We start from the raw sequence: 22,288 nt of genomic DNA, 5'->3' as shown, positions 1-22,288 counted from the left end.
ACTGGTCTACGATGGATGGAATCCACGATGAAGAAAAACTGACGGAAGCATCATTCAACGTACACAATTTGGTCAATTGACAGCTGGAATCGTAACTACGGGAAATGATTTGTGCAACAAAACGGTGATCTTAAATATTTTGTGTTGAAAATAATCAAGAAAACAAGTAAAATACGATGTATGCTGGGACTCATTTTGCTTCAAATAAAACTATATGATAAATTGTGCTTGGTTCAAAAACTGATACGTCCTTTCACAAGTAGGTATGAGGGTGATTGCAATACCTACATTCACAAACAAAATACTGGAGAAGATGTGCAAAGCATTACCTTGAAGGTTTGAGAGGACATGATGGGCAAAACGAAAAAATGACACCGGTATTAAGGACGGTGAAAGTGATTCGCATTTGATTAACCCACAACTTTTTCACCGTGGATTCAGAATGTGTCACCGTGATCGATTTTCACCGTGATGTGACACTGATAATGAGGGTCGATGTACCAGTTTAACTTCAAATTTCACAGAGTTACTAAATAATATTTGCCTAGCTTCACCTTGCTGTTTTGGGAGGACATGGTGACCCTATACTAGTACAAATTACTAAAGAATATTTGCTTCATCTTGCTGTTCTGGAAGGAGGTAATGCACACCTGAAAGTCTCTATAATATAGCTGAATCAACCAATCAATAATGCACCTATTCAACTACAAATTTTACCAAATTAGTTCAGAAGTTGTTGTGATTAAACGCAAGAAGTTCAAGGAGATATAATATGCGTCACCTCGCAACTTTGGATAACTTGGTGAACGAGTTTAAGTTATTTGTGATTTAATACAAGAATCACTAATAAGTTATTCAACGTTTTAGGAGGAGAGAACGAGTATGCGTGATTAAATTCAAGCATCACTTATAAACTAATTCTAAGTTTTAGAAGAAAAGAAAGAATATGCGTCACCTCGCAACTTTAGAGAACTTGGTGAACCAGTTTAAGTGATTTGTGATTAAATGCAAGAATCGCTAATAAACTAATTCAAAGTTTTAGAAGAAAAGAAAGAATATGCGTCACCTCCCAACTTTAGAGAACTTGGTGAACCAGTTTAAGTGATTTGTGATTAAATGCAAGAATCACTAATAAACTAATTTAAAGTTTTAGAAGAAAAGAAAGAATATGCGTCACCTCGCAACCTTAGAGAACTTGGTGAACCAGTTTAAGTGATTTTGTGATTAAATGCAAGAATCGCTAATAAACTAATTCAAAGTTTTAGAAGAAAAGAAAGAATATGCGTCACCTCGCAACCTTAGAGAACTTGGTGAACCAGTTCAAGTGATTTGTGATTAAATGCAAGAATCACTAATAAACTAATTTAAAGTTTTAGAAGAAAAGAAAGAATATGCGTCACCTCGCAACCTTAGAGAACTTGGTGAACCAGTTTAAGTGATTTGTGATTAAATGCAAGAATCGCTAATAAACTAATTCAAAGTTTTAGAGGAAAAGAAAGAATATGCGTCACCTCGCAACCTTAGAGAACTTGGTGAACCAGTTCAAGTGATTTGTGATTAAATGCAAGAATCGCTAATAAACTAATTTAAAGTTTGAGAAGAAAAGAAAGAATATGCGTCACCTCGCAACCTTAGAGAACTTGGTGAACCAGTTCAAGTGATTTGTGATTAAATGCAAGAATCGCTAATAAACTAATTTAAAGTTTGAGAAGAAAAGAAAGAATATGCGTCACCTCGCAACTTTAGAGAACTTGGTGAACCAGTTTAAGTGATTAAATGCAAGAATCGCTAATAAACTAATTCAAAGTTTTAGAGGAAAAGAAAGCATATGCGTCACCTCGCCTTAGAGAACTTAGTAAACCAGTTTTTGTAATTTGTGATTGAAAGCAAGAATCACTAATAAACTAATTTAAAGTTTTAGAAGAAAAGAAAGAATATGCGTCACCTCGCAACTTTAGAGAACTTGGTGAACCAGTTTAAGTGAGTTTTGATTAAATGCAAGAATCGCTTATAAACTAATTCAAAGTTTTAGAAGAAAAGAAAGAATATGCGTCACCTCGCAACCTTTGAGAACTTGGTGAACCAGTTTAAGTGATTTGTGATTAAATGCAAGAATCACTAATAAAATAATTTAAAGTTTTAGAAGAAAAGAAAGAATATGCGTCACCTCGCAACCTTAGAGAACTTGGTGAACCAGTTTAAGTGATTTGTGATTAAATGCAAGAATCGCTAATAAACTAATTTAAAGTTTTAGAAGAAAAATAATATGCGTCACCTCGCAACTATAGAGAACTTGGTGAACCAGTTTAAAAGATTTGTGATTAAATGTAAGAATCATCAATAAACTTATTTAAAGTTTTAGAAGAAAAGAAAGAATATGCGTCACCTCGCCTTAGAGAACTTGGTAAACCAGTTTAAGTTTTTTGTGATTAAATGCACAAGCCACTAATAAACTAATTCAAAGTTTTAGAAGAAAAGAAAGAATAAGCGTCACCTCGCAGCCTTAGAGAACTTGGTGAACCAGTTTAAGTGATTTGTCATTAAATGCAAGAATCGCTTATAAACTAATTTAAAGTTTTAGAAGAAAAGAAATAATAAGCGTCACCTCGCAACCTTAAAGAACTTGGTGAACCAGTTTAAGTGATTTGTGATTAAATGCAAGAATCACTAATAAACTAATTTAAAGTTTTAGAAGAAAAGAAAGAATATGCGTCACCTCGCAACCTTAGAGAACTTGGTGAACCAGTTTAAGTGATTTGTGATTAAATGCAAGAATCGCTAATAAACTAATTCAAAGTTTTAGAGGAAAAGAAAGAATATGCGTCACCTCGCAACCTTAGAGAACTTGGTGAACCAGTTCAAGTGATTTGTGATTAAATGCAAGAATCACTAATAAACTAATTTAAAGTTTGAGAAGAAAAGAAAGAATATGCGTCACCTCGCAACTTTAGAGAACTTGGTGAACCAGTTTAAGTGATTAAATGCAAGAATCGCTAATAAACTAATTCAAAGTTTTAGAGGAAAAGAAAGCATATGCGTCATCTCGCCTTAGAGAACTTAGTAAACCAGTTTTTGTAATTTGTGATTGAAAGCAAGAATCACTAATAAACTAATTTAAAGTTTTAGAAGAAAAGAAAGAATATGCGTCACCTCGCAACTTTAGAGAACTTGGTGAACCAGTTTAAGTGAGTTTTGATTAAATGCAAGAATCGCTTATAAACTTATTCAAAGTTTTAGAAGAAAAGAAAGAATATGCGTCACCTCGCAACCTTTGAGAACTTGGTGAACCAGTTTAAGTGATTTGTGATTAAATGCAAGAATCACTAATAAAATAATTTAAAGTTTTAGAAGAAAAGAAAGAATATGCGTCACCTCGCAACCTTAGAGAACTTGGTGAACCAGTTTAAGTGATTTGTGATTAAATGCAAGAATCGCTAATAAACTAATTCAAAGTTTTAGAGGAAAAGAAAGAATATGCGTCACCTCGCAACCTTAGAGAACTTGGTGAACCAGTTCAAGTGATTTGTGATTAAATGCAAGAATCACTAATAAACTAATTTAAAGTTTGAGAAGAAAAGAAAGAATATGCGTCACCTCGCAACTTTAGAGAACTTGGTGAACCAGTTTAAGTGATTAAATGCAAGAATCGCTAATAAACTAATTCAAAGTTTTAGAGGAAAAGAAAGCATATGCGTCACCTCGCCTTAGAGAACTTAGTAAACCAGTTTTTGTAATTTGTGATTGAAAGCAAGAATCACTAATAAACTAATTTAAAGTTTTAGAAGAAAAGAAAGAATATGCGTCACCTCGCAACTTTAGAGAACTTGGTGAACCAGTTTAAGTGAGTTTTGATTAAATGCAAGAATCGCTTATAAACTTATTCAAAGTTTTAGAAGAAAAGAAAGAATATGCGTCACCTCGCAACCTTTGAGAACTTGGTGAACCAGTTTAAGTGATTTGTGATTAAATGCAAGAATCACTAATAAAATAATTTAAAGTTTTAGAAGAAAAGAAAGAATATGCGTCACCTCGCAACCTTAGAGAACTTGGTGAACCAGTTTAAGTGATTTGTGATTAAATGCAAGAATCGCTAATAAACTAATTTAAAGTTTTAGAAGAAAAATAATATGCGTCACCTCGCAACTATAGAGAACTTGGTGAACCAGTTTAAAAGATTTGTGATTAAATGTAAGAATCATCAATAAACTTATTTAAAGTTTTAGAAGAAAAGAAAGAATAAGCGTCACCTCGCAGCCTTAGAGAACTTGGTGAACCAGTTTAAGTGATTTGTCATTAAATGCAAGAATCGCTTATAAACTAATTTAAAGTTTTAGAAGAAAAGAAATAATAAGCGTCACCTCGCAACCTTAAAGAACTTGGTGAACCAGTTTAAGTGATTTGTGATTAAATGCAAGAATCACTAATAAACTAATTTAAAGTTTTAGAAGAAAAGAAAGAATATGCGTCACCTCGCAACCTTAGAGAACTTGGTGAACCAGTTCAAGTGATTTGTGATTAAATGCAAGAATCACTAATAAACTAATTCAAAGTTTTAGAAGAAAAGAAAGCATATGCGTCACCTCGCCTTAGAGAACTTAGTAAACCAGTTTTAGTAATTTGTGATTGAATGCAAGAATCACTAATAAACTAATTTAAAGTTTTAGAAGAAAAGAAAGAATATGCGTCACCTCGCAACCTTAGAGAACTTGGTGAACCAGTTCAAGTGATTTGTAATTAAATGCAAGAATCACTAATAAACTCATTTAAAGTTTTAGAAGAAAAGAAAGAATATGCGTCATCTCGCAACCTTAGAGCACTTGGTGAACCAGTTAAGTGATTTGTCATTAAATGCAAGAATCGCTTATAAACTAATTTAAAGCTTTAGAAGAAAAGAAAGAATATGCGTCACCTCGCAACTTTAGAGAACTTGGTGAACCAGTTTTGGTTATTTGTGGGTAAACGAAAAAAAAATCACTTATGATCACTATTATCACGATATCTAAATTTTGTGAGTAAGTGGATGTTTAACAATTAGTCATAGAATGCGCCACCTCACAGCTTTTAACTTAAAATTGAATTCAAGAATAACTTATGAAATATTCGAACGCTTTATCTTTGGAGAATATGGTGAACCTACCCTCGGATTTTCGGATTTTTTATAGAGCCCCAACCCCCTAAGCATCTTTTTATTACTTATCAACAAATATAACAATAAAATAAGAAATTTTGCAATTTTGTTCAATACTATAGATGGCCAGGATGGGGATGCCTGTGAATTGTTTGTGGAATGGATAACCGGAGAGATAAATATTGATTAGCCATGACGAAGCCTGCAAGAAATAGAAAATAATAATAAATAAAACGAGAGCGAATACCGTTTTTTCTAACGAGGTTTTTGCTAAATATTGTTCATATTAGTGGGCTTCTTGGACGAGCGGTTAGCAGCATCAGTCGTTTAGGTGTCTCGTAAGCCTCGGAGTGTGGGTTCGATTCCCGCTACAGTCGTGGAAAATTTTCGTCAAACGGAAAATCTGCACTGGGCCATTGGGTGTAATATGTGTTGTCCATTGTCGAATGTTAGTAATGTTCAGTCTGTAACAGGCCACATGGTCGAAGCCGGTGTAATTTTCTTTTATATATTTTATTCATTCTGTTAGGAAACCTTTTAGTGTCAAACGAAATGTGGAATACGCCATACTGGTAGCACAAACTAATAGACGTATCAGTGAGCATCGTAGTCTGTACTTCCTATTGTTCACTGTTTAAACGGTTATTTCAAAAACTATTTTGTTAGTCAATCGCACAGCCGTGCTGCAACCCTTGTTCTTACTCCTGTTTGATAACCGCTATCGCTACCTTTTGAGCATTTAGCGAAACACAGCGAACTCCTGGATGAAAAATTGAAGAAACTTTTGAATGAATCCCTGAAGAAATCCATGAAAGAGCTTCACGAGGATTCCATGAAGGAACTCTTGGAGGAATAAATACTTGAACACACCCCTGAATAAACTTCAGGGCGATCCCTGAATGAATCCCTGAAAAAAAAAACTCCTTCAGGAATTGTAAACCGAAAGGATCGCCTGCAGGATTCCTTGAAAAAAAAAACCTGGAAGAATTCCTAGTTGAAAGGAACTCTTGGAGAAGTTCCTGTTTAAATCTCTGAATGAAATACAGGATAAAATCCTGTTAAAATGCAAGCATTCAAGAAAAATCGTGAATAAATCCTTAATGAAACTCCTGGATAAAATCCTGAAGTAATCGTTGAAGGAATTCCTGGAAGAATCACTTAATGGAATTTCTGAAGAAATCCCTGAAAATCTTAGAAAGAATTCCTGGGGAAATCTTTCAAGGAAGTACTGAAGAAATCTCTGTAAGTACTCTTGAAGAAATCAGAGATGGAGCACCTTGAGAAATCTGTGAAAAAAATACTGGAGGAATCATCAAATGACATCCTGGAGGAATCCCTGAAAGAAATTCTGGAAAGACCCCTGATGTGATCCCAGAAGGAATTTCTGAATGAAACTTTGAAGGAACTCCTGGATAAAACCCTGAACGAACAACTCGATGAAACTCTGTAGGAACTTCTGGCAGGAATAATGATTAATGTCTTGGGTTAATCCCTTCAAAAACTTCTGAAAATATTCTTGGAAGAATTCATAAAGGATATCTTGAATTGACTCCAATAACAATCCCTAAATCAAATTCTGGAGGAATACCTGAAAGAACTGCTGCAAGGCTAAATGAATTCCTAGATGAATCCCTGAGGGAACTGCTAGATAAAAACCTGAAGGAACCATCCCTGAGGTAATTCCTGGGAAAACTCCTAAAAGAGCAGTTGAAGGAATTCATAAAGGAGTTCCTCGACGATCTCCTTAAGAAACTTTGAAAAAAAAAATCATGGAGGAACTTCTAGAGTATTATCTGAAGAAACTTCTGTAGAGTCTCTAAATAATTTCCTGGAGGCACCCCGAAAGAATTTCATGAGAAATCACTAAAGAAAACTCTGGAAGAAATCCCTGATTGAAGTCCCGAAAGAATCTTGAGAGAATTCCTAGAGAAATCCTTAAATAAATTCCTAAATGAAATCTTGAACTCCTCGAGAAATCCCTAAAGGAATTCCTGAAGGAAATCCTAAATGAACTCCTGGAGGAATCCTTGAAGGCATTTGCAGGAAATGTTTAAAGAAATTCATGCAGCGAGCCCTGAAGCAGAACAACTAGAAGGAATTCCTGAAGATTTCCTGAAAGGTCTTTTTGAAGGATCCCGTGAAAAAAACGAAAGAATTTCGGAAGGAATTCCTGCAGGAATCCATGAAAAAGCTCTTAAAGGATTCCCTGATGAAATCCCTGAAAAAAAACTCTTTAAAAAGTTCCTAAAAGAACTCCTGAATTAATACCTGACATTACAAACCTTCTACCTACCTTTAGGTAGACACTACAGAAGAAATCCTTTATGAAACTCTTGAAAAAAAAATCCTGAATGAACTCTTGGAAGGAATCTCTGAAGGAACTCTTTGAAGGGTTCTAGAAAGATCGATGAAAGGATCTTTTGAAAAGATCCTGAAATAATATTAGAAGGAATCCCTGAAATCCTTGAAAAAAATACCTGAAGGAACTCTTTGAAGGATTCTAGAAAGATCTCTGAAAGGATCTTTTGAAAAGATTCTGAAATAATATTAGAAGGAATCCTTGGAGGAATCCCTGAAAGAACTTTTTGAATCTTGATGGAATTCTTAGAAAAATCCCTAAAGGAATTTCTGGAGGAAATCTTGAACTCCTACAGAAATCCCTAAAAGGAATCTTGAATGAACTCCTGAAGGAATTTTTGAAAAAACTATTAGAAGGAATCTCTGAAGATTCCCTGAAAGGTCTTTGGGAGGATTCTGTGAAAAAATCCTGAAAGAATTTCGAGAGAAATTCCCGCAGGAATCCCTGAGAAAGCCCTAGAAGGATTCCCTAAAGAAATCTTTAAAAAACTCCTTAAGTAATTCTTGATAGAACTCCAGAATTGATACCTGACATTACAAACCTTGTACATACCTTTGGGTAGACACTACATAAGGAATCCCTGATGGAACTCCTGAAAAACCCTGAATGAACATTTAGAAGGAATCTCTGATGGAACTCTTTTAAGTATTCTAAGAAAGATCTCTGAAAGAATCTTTGGAAAAGATCCTGAAATAATATTAGAAGAAATCCATGGAGAAATCCATGAAAGAACTTTTTTGTGAATCCCCTGGAGCAATCTATTTCTCTTATTTTGTTATTTCTCTAGCCACCTTTTTTTCCTCGCGTTTTAAACATTTAAAGTTCCGATGACCCTGGAGGGATCGGTTCTGCTTGTGCCTCGCACTGAGCCGAAACATACTTATTTATATAATAAATAGAAAAAAAATCTTTTGATTTTATTTGTGTTCAACTCGTTTACGTGATTTTTTTTTAATAAATTGAGATGTTTTTTTCGTTGTTTTCGCGTTTTTTTATATTTAGTTAAGTTTTTTTTCTCGGATCGCCAACTTTTTTTACGCGTTTCAAACTTTTATTGTAATGTTCCGATGACCCTGGAGGGATCGGTTCTGCTTGGGCCTCACTGAGCAGAAACATAATTATTTAAACAATAAATAGAAAAAAAAATCTCTTTTGATTGCCGGCTTTCAAAAGGTTAAATTTAACCCAGGTAGGTACCGTAAAACGGGGTGAATAGAAACAATAGGCGAATAGAAACAAATAACTTATTGTAAAAAATATGGCAATTATGTTTTAAAATTCATCAAAACATAATTTCATTAGATAGTTAGATGCTACTAGTGTTTCAATAAACCTTTTTTAAGATGATAATTCCGTTAATTTTTTTGTGAAAAATTTTTAAAAGCAAAGTATCGTTTTATAGGCAAAAAAAAACTTCCGCCATTGAAATTGCGTTTTATCGATTTGGTATGTATTCACAGACTTCAGTATTTTTCGACATTCGACAATTTTTTCTTCACTTTGTAAATGATTAAATCTAGTCTTAGAATTTGAGTTAAAAGTTATTTCTGTCTTAAAATTGAAAAATTATCGAAAATTGTTTAAAGCTGTTTCTGTTCGCCCCATTCCGGGGCGAATGGAAACAATCAACCTTTTTTTTAAATAATTTAACGAAAATTTTGAATCCTAATAACAGCAATTAAAGAGGAAGGTGAGACCCAAAGTTGAACCCCTTCCAACCGACTTTATTACGCACGGTTCCAGGAATACTTGCCTAAGTATGCTGGAAGGTGTTTCTATTCGCCCCGTTTTACGGTAAACAACCAATGCCGTGGGTCCATCGCCAGCTTTTCAGGCGAATCCTTGACCTGCATAATACATCTCCCAACCACCCACTCCGTAGTACTTATGGGAGTGTCACTGACCCGGAGGCCTCTTTAATAAGTGGTTCATAAACATTTCCTTCCCTATTCCAAGTTACAGTAAAGATGGACGTGGCCGGAAATAATGACATTTGTGCTTTTGGTATTCTTGCAAAAGATTGGAGCAAAGTTAACTCCCCGTCCTTGTCCCGAAAAGCAATCCGAGCAAGATTAGCAAAAGGTACATGAATGTTGTTAGTATCCAATCTACGAAGTATACCGTAACTACGCTAACGCTAACGTTAACGCTAATCCCCTGGAGCAATCAATGAAGGTTTCTTTTAGGATCCCTAAAAGGTCTCAGGAAGGCTTCCTGGAGAAAATCTAGAAGAAATTCCTGAAGGCTTCACTTAACCAACTCCCATACCAATCCCTGAATGAATGCCTGCAGGAACTCTATTTGGAATTTCTGAAGAAACCCCTAAAAGAAAACCTGAAAGAAACCGAGCCATGACATGAGGGAATTTCTTAATAAGCTTTGAAACAATCTCTGAAAGATCCCAGGAGAATTATCTGAAGCACTTCCTGGAAGAATGCCTGATGGAACTCCTAAAAAAACCCCTGAATAAAGTTCATTCAATGAACACCGGGAAACCACCTTGAAGGATTTTCCAGGAAAATCCCTGAAGAAACTCCAGGAAGGATTCCAGAAAGATCTCTGGAAGGATTCCTGGAGAACACCCTTCTGGATTATAAAAATCCAGCAGTAAAGATTCTTGGAGGCATCCCTGAATGAACTGCTGAAAACTAGAAAACATGTTATTCAAAGAATGACCGTATTACCATGAAGAAAAAATCTAGACAGTACCTAGCATGTTATTGGCCTGATGGCATTTTTTTGTGATGATAATTTGAATAACATATTATTCAGATTGCAGTGTTAGGTATTAAGAGAATCCCGATGACATTTCCGTCCGATATTGAATCAAATTGTCGAAAATCACGAATAGGTACATCGGAGAAAAAGTAACACAATCTATATGAGAAAGGTACTCTCACCGATATGTGGATTAATCATTATTTTATGCTACGTAATCCTTTTCTCGAATTTGATTCCAATAGCTTCATTGCCAGTAAATTTTTGGCAATCAATTATTGACTGGTGAAGCCGAAAGACAAAAAAAAATCACTGTTCGGATTCCAAAAGGCGAGTCCGATTATTGAAGGTATGGGAAACACAGCTTATCAATCTTAATTGACTTACCTCGACGTGCCAAGGTCCCCGGTGAAGGAGGGTTTCATCAATCCAGTCCCCTCGTCTTCCGCTTGATCCGGGTGGATGGTGGGATCTACGATAAAGTCGTACAAGGCCCTGGTTCAGCTAATGTACTGCGGGATGGTATCGTAGATTCTGGTGCAATCCGTTTCACTTCGGGGAGGCACCAATCGGGGACGGTCTGGAAATCGCGATGCTCGTTGTGATACCTAACGTTAACGGTATTAATCCAGCCAAGGGGCCGTACTAGGAGTACGTTTCGATTCCTTTGGTGCGCGGAGATGAAGTGTCCCGCGACCGGATGGCGACCCATGGTCAGGAGGAATCTCACCATGAGGTAAATCTTCCCATTCCAGACGAAGATGCTCCACGTGATTCATACTTCTTAAAGCACATCGACATCGGCAGTCCCGGGCAGTCAGGAGATTGTAAAAGAACCAGTAACTGTTCGCCATTAGCCTCGCATGCCCGAAGGCCAGATTGTAAGCGATGTCGGGATACGCCGCTCCATCAGGTGAATGAAAACACCGCCAAAAAAGTACACCACCGCGACCGGTCCAATATCACGAACAGCATCTCAAACTGTACCTCGTTTTGTCCAAGCTCGTTAGCAAACTGCATCAATATAGCTATCATGGAACCGGCATTGCACTTTAACTACACTTTTGGGCATGGGATAACAAAAATCCAGCTTTCTGGCTGCCGAATCTTCTTCGCTGGATACCGAATCTAGCAATGTTTACCAACACGAAGTGTGCAGCGACACTGCAGCGGGTTTCTCTTCTACCGAAAACACAATATTTTCAAGCCGGCTCACGACGGCTGCTGACCGCTGCGGTAGAGGGAAGTACACCTGAAATGATGAGTATTATGAAACAAACGTTTATTTATGTAATAAAATAAATTCTTACCGCAAATCGCCAAAGATTTTGCTCCCGCGGTGCCGCTCCACACAGCTCCAAACTTTTTTTTTATTTTTTTACCAGTCGCATTGACAGATGGGTAAACATGAATCCATGTATTTTCGGGATGCCATGTATAGGCAAACGAAGATCACCCAACGTCGAGGCAAAAGTTTTCGGTCGAAATAATGTATGGAGATTTGAACATTTTTCCAAATATTTCAAATATTTCGAAATTTTCTCAAGAAATATTTGGTATCGTTGATTGCTATCATTATAACTTACAACATGTACCAAATATTTTTTCCAATAAATTGTTTAATTAGTCAAAAAACGAATTTTTATTAATTTCTCCATACATTTTAAAATTGAAAAACTCCTGCTCACTAGCGCCATCTGTTGCAATTTTTGTCAAAGCTGGTAGTTCATTATGGTAGATTTTTTTTTCAAAATTTTGAAAAAAAATAGCGGAGCAATCGATGAAATCTGAAATTTATTGCAAATGTTAAGCTAAACATATCGGCAGAAATGAAGCAAGAAGCAGCAATGAAAGTTTTTTCGAGAAGTGCAGCAACAAAAGTTTCGTCATAAGCTTGAGCTTTTGAAAGCAGAATTAATTAAATTCTATCTTTTTACTAAACTTACATATACCGTCAATTTCTCGATATTAAAAATAATGTAACGTTCATTTCGAATGTAGTTATTTTCCGTGTAAGGTTCAGGAACTCCTACACTTAAACCCATAAAATGCACACGCCCTTTGCCAAAACAATTGACGTGAATCAGCAGTACTGCCAAAGCAGAAAAAAAAGAGCATCTTCCGCTGCGAGAAAACTGAGCTGGATTGCCGTAGTCGTGTCTGGAGTTGCATCGGAGCTGGGAGCAGTATTTGTGTGCGCCATTCGGGTTCGGTGCTGTGGTAGTTTTTCACCACATGGGGTCAAACAAAAGACCAGACCAGACGGAAGAACCCGGTGGTGTGTCCGACAAATAAATCGCGATAAGTCACATTTCTCCGACGTCGAAAGAAGCAGGAACAGGCGAAAACATTCCCTTCGGACGAATCCCGAGTTTGCACGACCGGTGACGGATTGACGGGGAGAACGTCCCAAACAGCAGCGTGGTCACGGGACTCTCCTAGCAGAGGAGGTGCCACGCCGGGTGAGAGAGTCGATCCACCACGTGTCGGAGAAACTAAACCATCCAAACGGGAAGCAAACACCAGCCTGGTTGCGGGATATTCCCATCAGGGAAAGTGCCACGCCACGTGAAACGGTTATCCGTGATCCAGCACGTCTAGAGGAAACCATCACCACACCTGAACAAGAAGCCTGCGCAAGTAGGCTTTTTGTTTTATTTATAGAAAACCGAGCGATCCGTTTTGGGTGATTAAGTGGCCAGAACCCGAAAGCAGGAGGATTTGGATCGGAATACTACTTCCGAGACTTCATCGAAGGTCCAGTACCTTCCCAAGTCATCCCCAACACGCGGGGACGGTGCCAGCCGGCAACAACGGCATCCGGCAAGCATTCGCCGAAAGATCCGTCACGCGAGGGGACTGCGCTAGTGGCTGCGACGGCACATATCGCATCCGCCGAAACATCCGGCACTCGCGGAGGAAGGACCAGCGGAGAACGAAGACTCCTAAAGCAGACGCCGAAGCAGCTAACAGACCCGAAGGTCGCGCAAGCGGGTAACGACCTCCGACGACACGAAGCGGCGCCGCATCCGCGGAGAAACGGCCATCGGAAGGAATCCAGCTCAGCAACAATGAAAGCTGTCGTGAAGCGCTATGTGAGTACGTTCCGGGGCAAATGCCTCAATACCAGCCGATTAGGGCCCAAAGTATAGATTAGGAGGTCAGGTCACGAAAAGAAAAGTAATTATTTTAATTATTAGATTTGAGTTATAGAATTCATTCCATACCACCATATAAACACTATTACGTCACCTTATTCACTTTAAAACAAAACATAATGTAGTGTATAACACGTCCTATTAAAGAGTATAAGTTTTGCCTAATGGCGAAAATATATTAGGCAAAACTTATACTTTTAATAATGTTTCGGATTGGCAATTTTTCCATTTTTCACTCGGCGCTGAATCCAGAGAACAAAGCAAATTTCGTTGAACTTCGGCGTACGGCTGCGTAATGATGGCGTTTGTTGGATTAAAATATATCCAGATTAGAAGGTAAGTGGTACACTAATTAATACAAAATCAGTCTACTAATTGTCATCTTATTACTGGTTTTAGGTGTATTATCAGAAAAAGCAAGAAACGCCACCGTAGAGAAGGCTTGTTAGAGTTAGATGATAATTGAAAAGTACCCGGTTGATGGGTTTCCTGACATCCTGGACATGCTAAACGTCTTCGAGAAAGTGGCCATAATTTTCACCAAGAACATGCGCAACAAGATCGTTGCAAGGATCGTTGTGTCTGTGCCACTCACAGGTCCGTGATATTTTCATCGAGCTGTAGGCGGAGGAACTTGAGCACAGAGGTAACTACGTATAGGAAGTGTCCGCTCGAGGTCCTGCTGGTCGCTCCAGGAGATGTTGAAGCTGTTGGCGATGGGTCTTCGGTGCACGTTGAGGTTTGTTCTAACACCTCAGAGTGTGTATCTTATTTCAAACAAAAGAATATAATTTTTAAAGAAACCATTGGAAAATAAACGTTTAGGTAAGATAATTTGCTGTTTTATTAACATCTTTGACTTTTTATTGAAATTTAATTGAAAAGTAAGGACAACCATTCAAAACAAAACATAGTACATTGTATTAGTTTTCTCTTATGTCTAGTATAATGCGTCTTATAATCATTATTAGGAAAAGTTTACGAAAAGCATAAGACAAACTTATACTATTCATAACGTTATTCTAATATGATCTAAAAAGGTTTTGCATACGTTTCATTAGGCAAACGAAATGGCAAAAAATTATAACAATTTCTTATACATTTAATAAGGAATTTTATTTTCGTGTAGGAAGGAGAGAAGGGTGTGTGCAAGATGCAATAAATGTTTCGAAATTGAACTTTTGGCTCAAGCTTTTGATTTTGGTGGAGAAAACCTAATAATAAATAATTTTAATTTATTTAGTTCGGATTGCAATACCGTTAAATCGACGCCTTCTTACGAACGATCAGCCTGTTCATTTGGCTCACACTTTGACAGTTCTTTCTGCACGATAGACGAGTGCACCGATGAACTGAATTCATCGCGGTCCGAGAATTTTGACACTACAGCGGGGTCGTTCCCAATCAGAATTGTTCAATTCTGATTGGAAATCTTTCACTTCTGATTGGAAGCGACCCCGCTCTAGTGTCAAAATTCTCGGACCGCGATGAATTCAGTTCATCGGTGCACTCGTCTATTGGCTTACAATGGCCGCCTCCGCAGATCTCTATAATGTAGGATTACTACACTCAGATAAATTTACATATTGAATATAAGCGCTCTGCACTTAGATTGTGACCAATTGCTTTTGCACTTAAAAAATAAGTGCAGGCTTATCGAAACTTCGCCAAGTCATTCAAGATGAATTTTAAGTGCAAGCCTTTTGTTTTATAAAAGTCAAATGATGGCATTTTAATCGTGAGGCGCATAGTTCCTATTAATAAGAATGATAACATTATTTTCATTATGAATTGGGTTTAAAATGAAAACAAATTAAAGTTTTGAATATTCTGATTGTTGAAAATAAGTTTTATTTATTAGTCATTGTGCACAGGAAGTTCCAGCTCGCGTGGGCCAAATCATGATCGAGAACGGGCAGAGTGTGTCCAAGTCGTGACTTTTTTCGGGTCCACCGGTCGATGTGCTTGTTGATTCGAGGGGGATTAGCGCTGTGTCTAGCTAGACAATTCACACTGCTTATGCCACTAGCTAACGTAAATGATGGTCCAGATGATCCGCTGATGCCACGACCGGCAAAGTTGGTGGTCCAAGGAGCTCCGCTAGGATCGATACTATTCGCGTATCTCAGCGCTCGAGCGCGCTCTTCCGGTACCTCCGCGTCGTCCAGCAGCTCCCACCCAAATTGTTCGTCCTTGGTGTCGGTGGAGAAGCGGTCGACGTCCCGTAAGTACTACTTACCTTCAAAAACAGCCAATGCCAACCAAGTTGCAAATTTAATGCTTTGAGCATCATGTTCGAAAAGGAAATTCCACAATTTTCTGCGACAACATGTGCGTCTCCGCTTGTCTCCAGTGCGCCTTGTCCGTTTCTCGTTTGTTATGTTTATGCTTGGATTTTATGTTGACCGGGTTAATTTTTATGTTGCAGCACTCTAAATTTATGACAGCAAAAATACAATTTAATAAAGTAACATTTAATTTTTAATAGTTGCCCTTAGAATGATTTTTTTCTCTCATGTTCGCAATCCATGTGCTTTCTGCACTTAGATTCTATCAGTAAATTAATTTGAGTGTAGGTTATACTAGTCACGGTATACCGTGGTTATACTAGAATACGTGTTGTTCGGAATCAGTAGAGAAAATTCACTATTTTTCTGTAGCAGTCGCTTATCGATCAGCTCAAACTAAAACAAAACGTGTATTCAGTATATTGCTTAAATAATCCTTACTCAAACTCACAAGAAATAGTTTCTTCCCACTCTTGCGATGCCCTTCAACTGCTTCAGCACTATCGGGTGATTATTTCCAGCGCTAGTCCTAATCACAATACATCAAACTGATTAGTTTAACTAATATTCACTTAATGAACGGTCTACTCACGCTTATCCAATACAAATAGCTAGCTAATAGCTTTCGGAATCTCACCGTGCCGATCTTCTTAAAACTCCCACCTAAACCGGTGTACAGTAGCCTATGAACAAGTCAGAATTTATCAATCTTGTACATAATTTCAGGAATAACTACTTACTAATTTATTGAACAGGCTAATCGACTCTGGTTGCCGTCCTATTTGGTGATATTAGCACTATTCTAACACAATTTTTACTTCAAAATTCAATATAATTATTCAACTATACTTCTATCGCTACTAAACTTCCAAGTATGTTTTTTGTTTTTATTTAGTTTCACCCTTCTTTCGCCAAGCATAATCAATGGTCTCAACCGCTGTTGACCGGCCGTGCATAAAATTGTTGCGTTCACTTCTCACTCTCAATGTGGACGCACGGTTGGTAGGGTAGAGCTCGACGCCGTCAACACTCCCCAGCCCGTAACTCCGGTAGCCGTTCATCGGTTGAACCGGAATTACCAGAAGTCACTTCTAGCACCGCCAGATTGACCACTGCTCGCCGGAAAACGCCATTCCTGGTTCTCACCTCCGCTTGCCTAATCCTGCCATCTGCCGCCGTATAGATTCTCTCCACAATTCCTCGAATCCAAGATTTTCTATCATTGCCGTCGACTATGAGGACGAGGTCTCCCACGTTCAACTTTCTTCGCTCGGTGCACCATTTAGTACGCCGATTGATGCCTGGTAGGTATTCTTTTGACCATCGTTCCCACATTCTGTCCGCCAAATACTGCGACCGTCTATACAGATCTCGCAACGCATCCGCTAACTTAAAGGGCCCGTCGACTTGCAGATCTCTCCCGACGACCGCTCCGCGCAAGAAATGGTTCGGTGTAATCGCTTCCTGCTCACCCGGATCCTGTGACATGTAGGTGAGAGGACGAGTATTTATCATGTCCTCCGCCTCGGAGAGCGTCGTCTGCAACACCTCGTCCGTTAATTTTCGTCCATCGTCGAATGCTTTCAATGCCTCCTTCACCGATCTTACCATTCTCTCCCAGATACCACCCATATGAGGGGTTCCGGGAGGGTTGAAATTCCATTTGGTAGTGGAGCAAACTACCGCTTCAGCACATTCTTCGTCGATCTTCCTCGAAACCTTCCCGATCTCCTTGCTGGCTCCTTGAAAGTTGGTCCCGTTGTCCGAGAAGAACTCCTGTGGCATTCCACGCTTGCACGCAAACCGACGAATCGCCATTAGGCACGACTGTGTCGATAGGCTGTGCACTACTTCGAGATGGACCGCTCGAACTGCCAAACACGTGAACAATGCCACCCATCGTTTTTCGTTTCGACGACCGACTACCACCGTTACTGGACCTAAATAGTCGACGCCAACTACACTGAATGGCCGTAAAAGTGGAGTTACTCGCTGCACCGGTAGCGGAGCCATCTGCGGAACTTGGGGTACACACCGATGCACTTTGCACCAGACGCATTCAGCAACTACCTTCCGGATCACTGCTCGAAGCTTCGGGATGTGGAACCTCTGACGCAGCTCATTGAAAACTGTCTCCCTATTCGCATGACCGAACGCTTCGTGGTAGCTTTGAATGAGCAGCTCCGTTATCCTGTGACTCCTGGGCAAAATAATCGGGAACCTCTTGTCGAACGGCATGTACTCGGCTTGCTTCAGTCTTCCGTCTACACGCATTACTCCTTCCTCATCCAACGTCGGTTTCAACAGATACAGCACGCTCGTCCGCTTCAGTGATTGTGGTGTACTACCTTTCCCTGCATTCTTCAACAACGTATGTACTTCGTCCGGGAATCCTTCGCTTTGTGCTTGTTTCCATAGCACCACTTCTGCCTTCTGGAACTCCATCTGCTGATACGGTTGCTGAATTGATTTCATCGCTGGCTTGACGCTGTTCCGATGTCCGTCCGCAACTTTCACCGTCCATATAGGTTCCCCACCAGCCTTCCGCCGGCAATTTCCGACGAATCGTAGAACTGCAGCGGTAATACGCACTAACTTCTTCCAGCGATTAGTTACTCCCACATCGATTGCAGGACCACTGGGATTTCCATCATGGAATAGGAAACGTGCCTTCATTTCCTCGGCCGTGTTCGCTGACGGAACGTTCGGGACTGGCCATACATTCTCCGGCTCATACAAGAAATCAGGCCCCCTAAACCACTGGCTGTCCGATTCCAGGGGAGGACCTTCACCCCACTTCGTCAACACGTCCGCAATATTCATCTTGGTTGGGACCCACCGCCAATCCGCTACACTCGTGTTCTCCAGAATTTCTCCGATCTTAAACGCCACTGCTTGTTTGTACTTGTGCTGATCCGACCTTATCCAGCTGAGCACCGTTTGGGAATCCGTCCACAAGAACTGCCGATGAACAGTGATCGAATGATTCTCCCTCACCGTCGTCAGCAATTTGGCTCCGAGTACGGCCGCCATCAACTCCAGCCTTGGAATCGATTGTTGCTTTAACGGTGCAACTTTCGATCTGGCCATCACCAGAGAACACCTGACATGATCATCCACCATCACACGAAAATATGCTGCTGCTCCGTACGCGCACTCACTGGCGTCGGTAAAGATGTGCAGCTCTATCGATTGGAGAGAAGAAGAATAGAGATCTCCAAAATACCTTCTTGGAATACGCAGCGCTTCGACCGCCGGCAGCAGACTCATCCACCGTTGCCAGCCTTCCAAACATTCGCCTTCTATTTGCTCGTCCCAGTCGCAACCGGTCCGCCAGAGCTCCTGTACCAGGATCTTCCCGTGGACAGTAAACGGGGCCAATAATCCGAGTGGATCGAAGAATCCCATCACGCAGCTCAATACGATTCGCTTCGTGGGGATCTTGTCACCTCGCAAATACTCTTTCACGCCTTCTCTATGCTCGGTGGAAAACGAGAACGTGTCCTGCTTTGGGTTCCAAACTATTCCAAGCACTCTCTCGTTTCCAGACTCCTTATCCTTGTTTAAATGAACCGCCTGGTCCATTTTCTGCTCTCCGAGTTTCTGTAGTACCTTGGTGGAGTTCGAAACCCAGTTCCGGATATCAAATCCTCCTTTTGAATGTACATACTTCACTTCTTCTGCTCGGCGGATCGCCTCCTCTTCCGTGTCTACGCTGTCGTAGTAATCGTCCACGTAGTGCTTCTTCACGATCGCTTCTGCCGCCTCAGGAAACTCTGCCGCAAACTCCAACGCATTCTTGTTTTTTATGTACTGCGCTGAACTTGGTGAGCACGTAGACCCGAACGTGGCTACGTCCATCACGTAGACTTTAGGTGGTTCTCCTTCTATCGCTCGGAACAGAAAACGCTGGAATTGTTTGTCCTCCTCTCTGATCTTGATTTGGTGGTACATTTCTTTTATATCGCCACCGAGCCCGATTCGCCGTTCCCGGAACCGGTTGATCACCGCTGGCAGCGACGTTAACAAGTCAGGTCCCTTCATTAGCTGCGAATTCAGCGACACTCCATTCACTGACGCACGGCCGTCCCACACCAACCGAACCTTTCCTTTCAGCGGATTTACCACAACGTCCAACGGTATGTACCACACCCTGCTCGGGTTGGCCATGGCAAGTTCATCCGGCGTAGCCAGATGTGCATATCCCTTGTTTTGGTACTCCTCGATTTGCCTATGCACGTTTTCACGAAGCGTTGAGTTTTTGCTCAGACGATTTTCTAGCTGCTTGCACCGACGTAGCGCCATCGGATAGCTGTCCGGAAAAAGAGGATCATCGGACTTCCACAACAGTCCGGTTTCGAAGCGATCCCCCACTCGAACGGTTGTCGACTCCAGAATTTCACGAGCCCGTTTGTCTTCAGCGGACTCCTTCACTTTACATATCGATATCACGGACTCCTCCAGCGCATACTGCTGCTTAATCAGATCGTGAATCTGTTGATTGCTGACTTCATCGTGGTGACTAACAACGTGAGCATTGGATGAATCTGCTCCACGGCTTGGGCCGTATATTGTTCATCCTAATGCCGACTTCACTGCGATCGGCTCTCCTGGTCCACCCAACCTAGCATCGACAGGCGCCATCGTATGCAGATTGTTCAAACCTATCAAAATTCTCGGACGGTTTCTTCGATACGACGTAATCGGCAAGTCACGCAGATGTTCATACCGTTGCATCATCTCTCGAGCATTCAGCGACTGCTCCGGCAGTGCTAACTCCCCTACGGTACAGACTTTGTTCATCAGTAGCTGCTGCGTTCCTCCAGCTGCCGAAATCTTCAAACTTATCCGTCTTGAGTCCTTCTCGATGCGGGCAACGTCTCCGGTCCACCGGATCTCGAGTTTCTGCCGGACGCCCTCTGCTCCCAGCTAGTCTGCTAATGCTTTTTCCACCATTGTTACCGATGCTCCTTCATCCAGAAATGCCAACGTAGTCACAGATTTGTCCCGGAAGTATAGTGTTACAGGAAGCATTCGGAATAGTATGCTGCTGTTCAGCCGAATATGGGCATTCATGACGACCATTCCCGACCCAATATGCAGCAACGGATTGTGTCTCTCCGTACACCCGTCAATCGTGCACCGCATCCTGAACTTGCACTCCGCGTTGCCGTGGTCGTTCAAGCATATTTCACAGAGCTTCCACTTCCGCACGAATTTCACCCGATCTGCCGGCGTCATGCTCCTGAAGTCCTGGCAGAATCTCAGACGATGGTCCGTTCTCTTACACACTTTGCAGGCTTTTTGCTTGGACACCCCCGCTACTGACTCGTTGATGACCGACTCTGCAGCACTGTGGTTGTAGACTGCACCTCTCTCCTTATTCTTCGCTTTCGTGAAACTAGAACTTCCCTGTTTCGCTTCTGGCTTGAAGTCGACCGAAACGTTCGCTTCGCATGCTTCGGCCACTATTCCCGACAGGAAATTGGTTAAAGTACGGAGCGTCACCGTCTTCTTCCGCTTCTTATACCGCACCCATTCACGTTTGTCGCCGGGGGAAGCTTGTCCACAAGGTCCTGCACCAACAGTGGGTTCACCAGATGTTTTAGTCCGGCGGCCTCTAGATGCTCGCAGAGCTGCTCCACTGCTGTCCCGAACGGAATGAAAGTTGCCAGTTTGTCGGCCTTCGGCGGTTCCAGCTTGCGTACCTTCTCCAGATGACACTGCAGTAGTTGCTCCGGACGACCATACAGCTGCCTCAGCTTGCTAATCACCTTCGGAACCGATTTCGGGAACAACAGTTGTCCTCGGACACTTTCCAACGCTGACCCTTTCACACTCTCTTGCAGCCGTACCAGATTCTCAACGTCGGTGAATCCACACGCCTCATTGGATGCCTCGTAGGAGCCGATAAACAACGGCCACTCCTCTGGTCGGCCGGTGAACACGGGTAGCTTCTTCGTTATCCCGTTCCTCGCTGCCATCTGTGCCTTCGTCGGAGCACTCCGCTGCTGCCCCAGCCCGTTTGCGACCACTTTCTTCACGTTCGGCTTCAAATTCTTCTTCTTCCTCACTTGCTCTTCTTCTTCTTCGGCTTCCGTTTCCTCCTCTTCGGTGTCTTCTGATTCGTCTTCGCTTTCTTCTTCCGAGTCGGATTCTTCTTCTTCTTCATCGGAGTCTTCTTCACTATCTTCTTCCTCTTCGCGACGCCGAGCCAGCATCCCCTTCTTTCCCTTCTTCTCTTTCTCCAACTGCGTGGGTAACGTGACCTCCGGGTTTCTGAGAGGCGTTCCCAACACATTCTCCTTCTTCTGACTGCATTCTCCTTTCATCTGCAGCTGCTTCACTTCTTTCTGAACACTGCACATCTTCACTTCAAACGATTCCCGCATCTTCCTCAACTTCTCCAAATGATCCTTCTCATCCGCTAAGGCTTTATCCATGAGCACCTGCTCCTCCTCACGCTGCTTCGCCCTAATCGCGTTCTCCAACCTCATCTTCTTCTCCTTCAAAGCCCTCTCCATTTCCATCCGTTACACGAAAATAATCATTTCGATTTCCATTTCCCTCTCTTTTCCCTGCTGTTCCTCCTCTAGCTCTTTCAACCGTTTTTCCAACTCGGAACCGGCATTGTTTT

The 22,288-nt window shown here is 41.1% G+C and overlaps 1 protein-coding gene and 1 long non-coding RNA gene across 2 annotated transcripts; both read right to left on the bottom strand.

Annotated features, from left to right (window-relative positions):
* Positions 1 to 4,273: 4,273 nt before the first annotated feature.
* Positions 4,274 to 11,909, bottom strand: LOC109423399 (uncharacterized). The gene is made up of 3 exons (XR_003897687.2): positions 11,516 to 11,909; positions 10,593 to 11,457; positions 4,274 to 5,330 (listed from the first exon to the last, which is right to left on the bottom strand). It is a non-coding gene; the product is annotated as an uncharacterized LOC109423399 (long non-coding RNA).
* A 4,117-nt stretch (positions 11,910 to 16,026) lies between these two features.
* Positions 16,027 to 19,967, bottom strand: LOC134288972 (uncharacterized). The gene is made up of 2 exons (XM_062854917.1): positions 16,244 to 19,967; positions 16,027 to 16,180 (listed from the first exon to the last, which is right to left on the bottom strand). Exon 1 carries the CDS (start codon positions 19,954 to 19,956, stop codon positions 16,675 to 16,677), a length of 3,282 nt encoding a protein of 1,093 aa, XP_062710901.1. The 5' UTR covers positions 19,957 to 19,967; the 3' UTR covers positions 16,027 to 16,180; positions 16,244 to 16,674.
* Positions 19,968 to 22,288: the final 2,321 nt, after the last annotated feature.

Source organism: Aedes albopictus, chromosome 2 (assembly GCF_035046485.1).
Source record: "Aedes albopictus strain Foshan chromosome 2, AalbF5, whole genome shotgun sequence".
NCBI classification, from domain to species: domain Eukaryota; kingdom Metazoa; phylum Arthropoda; class Insecta; order Diptera; family Culicidae; genus Aedes; species Aedes albopictus.
This window is presented reverse-complemented; position numbering and strand designations above follow the sequence as displayed.

Coding starts and splice junctions, on each gene's coding strand:
- LOC134288972 (XM_062854917.1), bottom strand. CDS start 19,956: ATGGCGCTACGTCGGTGCAAGCAGCTAGAAAATCGTCTGAGCAAAAAC.